Source organism: Anopheles moucheti, chromosome 2, assembly GCF_943734755.1.
Source record: "Anopheles moucheti chromosome 2, idAnoMoucSN_F20_07, whole genome shotgun sequence".
Lineage (NCBI taxonomy): Eukaryota > Metazoa > Arthropoda > Insecta > Diptera > Culicidae > Anopheles > Anopheles moucheti.
In genome coordinates, this window is record NC_069140.1 from 30,206,225 (window position 1) to 30,212,316 (window position 6,092).

At 47.1% G+C, this 6,092-nt stretch overlaps 4 protein-coding genes across 4 annotated transcripts; 1 reads left to right on the forward strand and 3 right to left on the reverse strand.

Moving 5' to 3' along the window:
• Positions 1–62: 62 nt before the first annotated feature.
• Positions 63–1,058, reverse strand: LOC128299546 (uncharacterized). The gene is made up of 3 exons (XM_053035545.1): positions 950–1,058; positions 552–884; positions 63–493 (listed from the first exon to the last, which is right to left on the reverse strand). The coding sequence occupies exons 1-3, from the start codon at positions 1,056–1,058 to the stop codon at positions 63–65; spliced, it is 873 nt and encodes a 290-aa protein (XP_052891505.1).
• A 565-nt stretch (positions 1,059–1,623) lies between these two features.
• On the forward strand, positions 1,624–2,333 carry LOC128298889 (uncharacterized). The gene is made up of 2 exons (XM_053034698.1): positions 1,624–1,668; positions 1,737–2,333. The coding sequence occupies exons 1-2, from the start codon at positions 1,624–1,626 to the stop codon at positions 2,331–2,333; spliced, it is 642 nt and encodes a 213-aa protein (XP_052890658.1).
• Positions 2,334–2,481: 148 nt separating this feature from the next.
• LOC128299548 (uncharacterized) lies at positions 2,482–3,035 on the reverse strand. The gene is made up of 2 exons (XM_053035547.1): positions 3,006–3,035; positions 2,482–2,937 (listed from the first exon to the last, which is right to left on the reverse strand). The coding sequence occupies exons 1-2, from the start codon at positions 3,033–3,035 to the stop codon at positions 2,482–2,484; spliced, it is 486 nt and encodes a 161-aa protein (XP_052891507.1).
• Positions 3,036–3,467: 432 nt separating this feature from the next.
• On the reverse strand, positions 3,468–4,425 carry LOC128297867 (cuticle protein 8). The gene is made up of 3 exons (XM_053033580.1): positions 4,302–4,425; positions 3,792–4,217; positions 3,468–3,705 (listed from the first exon to the last, which is right to left on the reverse strand). The coding sequence occupies exons 1-3, from the start codon at positions 4,320–4,322 to the stop codon at positions 3,544–3,546; spliced, it is 609 nt and encodes a 202-aa protein (XP_052889540.1). The 5' UTR covers positions 4,323–4,425; the 3' UTR covers positions 3,468–3,543.
• Between the last annotated feature and the right edge of the window lie 1,667 nt (positions 4,426–6,092).

Genomic DNA, 6,092 nt, shown 5'->3' on the forward strand with positions numbered 1-6,092 from the left:
TTCTTTATTTATTTTACAATGCTGCCAATCGTTTAGAGTAGCTTTATAATTGTTGTAAACTTTCAATGTCTTCTGCGTGTTCCTTGCTGAACTTGCGATTGCGATCCTTGCGAACGACCGGATGAACCCCCACGCTGTCCCAGTGCTTGCAGGAGAAAATTGAATACGGCCAGGCTTGCCTGCTGATCAAGTGCGGTGCCACGGGTTTGCTGATTGTTGCGCCTTGGTTTCGTTGCCGTGTGATGTGTGAAGGAATTATACCCACCATCGTAACCGTTCTGTGGTCCTCGGCCTCGATATACGGGTGGTGCTTTCGGTCTTGGTATGTACGACTGCACCGGTCGACGATTGTACATACCGTACCATCCCTGCAGGGTGGATTGGGCCCGTGGCCAGAAGTTATTTTTCCCACCGCTGGGTCGATTTTTTTCCCGCGAATGCATCCCATACATGCCGGTGTAGATGTTGAGCACTATTCCCGGTTGAGTATTAGCTGTGAGGCAAACGATTAACATCGGTTCGAATGATCCGTGCGGGTGTGATATACTTACGCCGGGTGGTAGTTTTAAACTTAGTGACATTGTACTTGGTCGGGCGAGTACTATTCAACTGTGTTAATATCTGATCGGTTCGATGTGCGTACGATGTATCCATGGGCTTACTATCTACTGCAGTAGTGGTCCAATTATTATGCACCAGGATGCCAACCGTAGTATCGTCTACAATCGGTAGAGCAGTTATATTTGTTGGTTCTTCCGAATTTTCTACCACCAAAGCTGGTGGCGTAGTTGTCTCCAAAGTTCCTTGCATTGCCACCACTAACGTTACTGTTGTCGTCTCGATTGATGTCGCAGTAAGGGGCAACTGTGTAGAAGTTGCGTTTACTGTGAACAGGACACATTAGTTATATAGAATCCTTTGCTTCCTCCAAATTGGTAACAAGACGTACCTTCTTCGTAATAGTATTCATATTCATCGGTTTGGGCCACCACGAATTGACAACCGAATGAAACTAACGCTAGTAACACCACCAAGTAACCGGACCGGAATTCGTTCATCTTGAAATCAGCCAACAGCACAGATTGGACAAATGTTTGTGGTGCCCTTTTTAAAGGTTAGCTAGAGGTTGTTTGAATGATGTAAATAAGGTTATTATAACATCATTATCAAGCCCGACAAAATGTGTTTTACTTTGTTGCTCTTTATACTCAAATACTAAAGTACTGGATCATTTTGCAATTTTGTTCCGTTTTGTTGTGTTGTTGTATCCGTGTTGTTTTTTGATGAACGTGATCCCGGCCTCAGTGTTCGTTTTGCATCAGATTAATATACTTTTAATTAATTTAAGTGTCAATCCTGATGTGATAACACAGCGAAGATCCATCATTGTACAATAATGGCACTAAATATCAGATTTATTTATTACAAGAGTTAAACGGTGGGGGATTTTTAGCACAACTTCCCTTGCCATCGTTGAAGGTTAATGGTGCATTAATTCGTTAATATCGGCGTGTCCAATTGTTGAATTACTACAGATCAGATTATCACATCCTGTTAAACATTCTGATAGGAATGGTGTTGTTTCTTGGCAAACGAGTTTAAAGTGATTTGTTCGGTGAAGTAATGAAGATGATTTCTGTGCGTGATATCGTGCTTGTGGTGCTGCTGGTAATGTATAGACAATGGGTAAAATCTCGTGTTAACCACTATTAATTTCCAACCACCTAATGCCCCAGGTCATAGTGCCGGGGGATGCATTTTTCCTGAACATGTACCGGGATACACAGAACGGTGCCACCGGTATGGCGTGCCGTTGGTACAACATGCCAGCATACGCGAATGCCATCGCCACCCAGGTACCGTCGAACGTGGGCTACGGCTCGACCGTCAATGGCGGTAGCCTCAACTATCTGACCGGGCTTGCCTCGATGCTGAACCGTCTGTATCCGGAGTCCATCGTTGGTGCGTCGCCAACACGCCCGAAGGTGATTGTGCGCGTCCAGGAAACGGGCCCCATCGGGAACAGAAACATCCCGGCCACAATCACGCTCCGACCGGGCGGTAATGCAAACCGTGAGTTAGATTACAGCGAGACAGATCCGCAGTACTATGACGAGGACGACGGTAATGCGTACGATGATTACAGTGATCCTGACGGATATACGGACACTGTTACGTATTATGACATGCCTGGGTCGGACAACCACGAGACCGGCAACGTTTTTCAGTCGTGGTACGGGACGCGTCTCAATGCGCCGTTGGCATCCGGCCGTGCATCTAGCACGTGCAATGTATGCGCAACTTCATCGTTGCTAAACCTACTGATGGGATAATAAAGAACACTAACCGTGTGTGAAGTTTGCATCACAAAATGTTGCCGTCAATTTTCCTGGACATACCGAAATTTTCAGGCCAAAGAATATTTATTTCATCTCTGCGTAAACACGCAGGAAACGGGTGATTGACAGCAGTGGGAAGTGCTTAGGTGTAAAACCAGGTGTATTCGATACGTTTCGAACGTCCCCGGGCCGCATTCGGGCTTGTCGAGCGTGCTCCAGATAGTAGGCTGCGATAGTACGGTGGCACCCAGTTGGTTAGTGATCCTGTTCGATAGCGGCGTCGGACGGCGGTACGAATAGGGTATCCTTGATCGTCCAGCACTAACCAACGCACTATTCGTCTCGATTGCGATGTGGTCGGCGTCGGCGGGAACACCTGTGGTCGTTTCGTTCGTCTCGTTCTCGGTGCTTGTGTGGTGGTTGCAGCTGCAGTAGTAGTTGCCACCGTTTCTACCTGGCTATAGTCTGGATAGTGCGGTGCCGGGTTGGGTTGGGGGTTCGCATCATAATCGGGATTGGGATCAGCGACCGGGGCGTTTGTTGCTGTCTCTTCCGGATAGTTGGGATAGTCATTCTGCCCAAAGGACACGTCAATGAGCTGTAGGGTGGAATAAAGAATTACTCCAACGGTCACTCGCTTTTCACTCGATCGCGCAGACTTACCACCACAAGAGCTACTAAGAATCGAAACACCATTACGAATGCTTCCGCTAGTGGTAAACATCACTTCTCGAATGCGTTTCGCTCAGTAGCAACTAAAACCATTTGTACGTGAAGTGTTCTCACATTAACACGTATTAATTCGTGTCCAAAATGACATTTTAACTACACCCTGTTTGGATCACTTACAGCAAACGACCTTCGGATGATGGCTTTATATTGGAGTTCGTATTAATGGCCCCACATATCTAATGGCGTCGCTTGATATTTTCGCAAAAAAATAAATCTAGTGACGTCATGGTAACGGTCAACATATAAGTTCAACAAAACACGACCTTTAATACCGGTTCTCCCTTCTTCATCGATCACTCGACGTTCAGCTTGTTTGATTGTTTACAATTTATCGATTTATTGATGAATCATCACATTTACATTTTATACACTTTATGAGAAAATATTGTGGGGATTTTTCACCGTTAAGGGTTGTTTTTTTTGCATTATCAGCCATTTGAGTTTTCGTAGTCGGTTGTTGCGTTTCATACCTTCAGTGCTCCTCATATTTCACCGAGGTAGCTTCAAAGGCCAACCGTTGCGCTTCCTGTTCCGCTCCAATGCGTGCGTGCTCCTGTGCAATCTTCTCGTACAGTGACAGATGGCGATCTTTCGCTTTCGCCACCGCAACCGTGTCCTTGGGCAGCTTCGGTTCCTGCAACACATACACAGAGAGAGAGAGAAAAAGGGAAAGGATTTAATGTTGACTCCTATCCGCCCACCACACCCAGTTACACGTACCGCCGTCAGTCCGCTGTGGGCATCGGCATGCTCTTGCGCAATCTTGGCGTACAGTGCATAATGCTTCTGTTGCGCCAGCGCGACCGCTTCCGTCTGTTGCGGGGTTTTGGGCAGGTGGCTCAGCACCGGATAGAATCCGTGCGAATCGGCCGTATACTCGACCGTGCGCACCTGATTGCGCGGATCGACGTACGAGAAGGAACCGCGCACAACGCCACTACCGTCCGACACCTCGCTGTGGGTACGGTCCACGTGTCCCGGCGATCGACCGGCCGAGTAGGTGAACGCGTACGGTTTCGGTGGTGGTGGCAACGTCGTCAGCTTTTCCTCGTACTCCTCCACCACTACGATCTGTGGTCTCTGGCGGGCCACGACATCACGGCGTGCAGCAGCGGCAAAATCTCCGGCCAGCACTATCACCAGGACCTACCGTCACAAAGAGCTGATTATCACAGACGCCTAACACACAATCTCCCCCGTACAGATCGGTCACACTTCCTTCAAACTTACCACGAGCGACGAACGGAACATGTTTATGGTGCAGGTGGTGAAACAACTTCTACTTGCCCACTTGGCAGGTGTCTGGGTGCACAGTCAAGGATAGACACAGTCAAGTCCGTTGAGCAAGCGTTGCGTCTCGGAACTGATCGGTGGGGAACCTTTCCAAAGGCCTTCAGCGTCTTGCACGGTGGCTAAACTTCTCGCACGGACGACGGCTCGGCTCTCCTTCCATCTGGTTCGGCATGCAAACGCGCTCAATCACGAACGTTTGTGTGAAATAATAGGCAAATCTGGAATGGGAAGGGGTTAGGTGCTTGTCCGCTTGCATAAGCCGCCGCCACGGATGAATTCGGAATGAACTCATCGGGGAGCTTTCATCGGGAGGGGTAGCTAATTTTCGCAACTAGAGCTTCCTAAATCTTTAAGTAGTTCCATTAACTCGCTTAAAGATTTTCATGAAGTTTCACCCAACTAGACTTATACTATAAAGTCTTCGCGAAGTTTATTAAGCTTTTAAACAGCTTCAATGCTATGTACCTCATTTAAATTTAAATAATAAATCTTTAATGTCCAGGAACGATCTTAAGAGTTTTCCAAAGATATAATCGCTGTTTTCTAAGGATGAATACGGAAAGGCCTCGTATAGAATAATAACCAACAACAAGATATAATTATTTATTGTTGCCAAACTTATGATTTTTGTATGGAGTTTACATTCTTCTTTACTAAACAATATTTTTGCATACATTACATCGCTAACTTATAATACTTAATTCTTAGTATTCTTAGTATTAAATTCTTAGTTTAGCAAAATCGCTTAACTTCAACATACCTCACTTTTAGACGACACTTCTAGCAGTGCAGCTCTTAAGCAGCGGAAAAGCTGCCGTAAAGCTCTCAGGCCTCTTCGATGCGTTTATGCTCGAATGCGTCAGATGTGTCTGGCTGGGACGCGAAAGCATCGCAAACCTGTTTCTCCCTCCCACGGCCCGCACTGGAATGTGTCAGCACCGAATGCGCCCGAACACCCGAAGCCATCAAACCGGAGTCATAAAACATGTCTTAGGATGCGGTCACGCATACTACTCGCGAGCTTATCCTCAACAGTCATTTTAAATAGGCAAAAGAGACAGGAAGACAGTGTGTGAAAGAGACCGAGAGTAGCGACACTGCAAGTTGGGAAAGAGTGATCGTAAGGTCAGCAACTGTACTAGGGGTGCAAGCGATCGTGCGCGAAACAGAGAGAGAGCGGTTACGGTTTCACCCCAACGCAGTTCCGATCGCGGGGTGGATCGGTTCGAGTTTCTGGGAGGGAAAATGCCAGCCCGAGTCCGAGGCCGTTCCCAAGATCTGTTGCCGCCAAAGCGCCGTCAGCAAGACACTCCGTACCAGACTCCGTCCGAACGTCGATCAGTGTGGATGCGTGTGGCGGGTTTTTGCGAGGGATTTTTGTTGTTGCTGTTTTAGAGTTTGAGAACTTCCATCGAAAATCTTCATTCGAGCGGGTTTTAAGTGCAACATGTTTTGAATGAAAATCTCCCAAAGTGAAGGGGATTGCAAACAGTTTTAAAGAGCAAGAGCACAGCGAAGAGGAGGGAAAAATTGGTCAAACAGAAAGTTCGCGTGAGTGTGCGAGTGTGTATGTGCGCGAAAGATTCAACCTCCAAACATAAAGTGCATTCGGTGTTGCATCGATACGGGAGAAAGAGAAGAGAGAAAGATAGAGAGAGAGGGTGTGTGTTTGCGTGTATGCAAGAATTACGGTGAATGTGCAATTGCGATTGCAAACCGCATCACCTT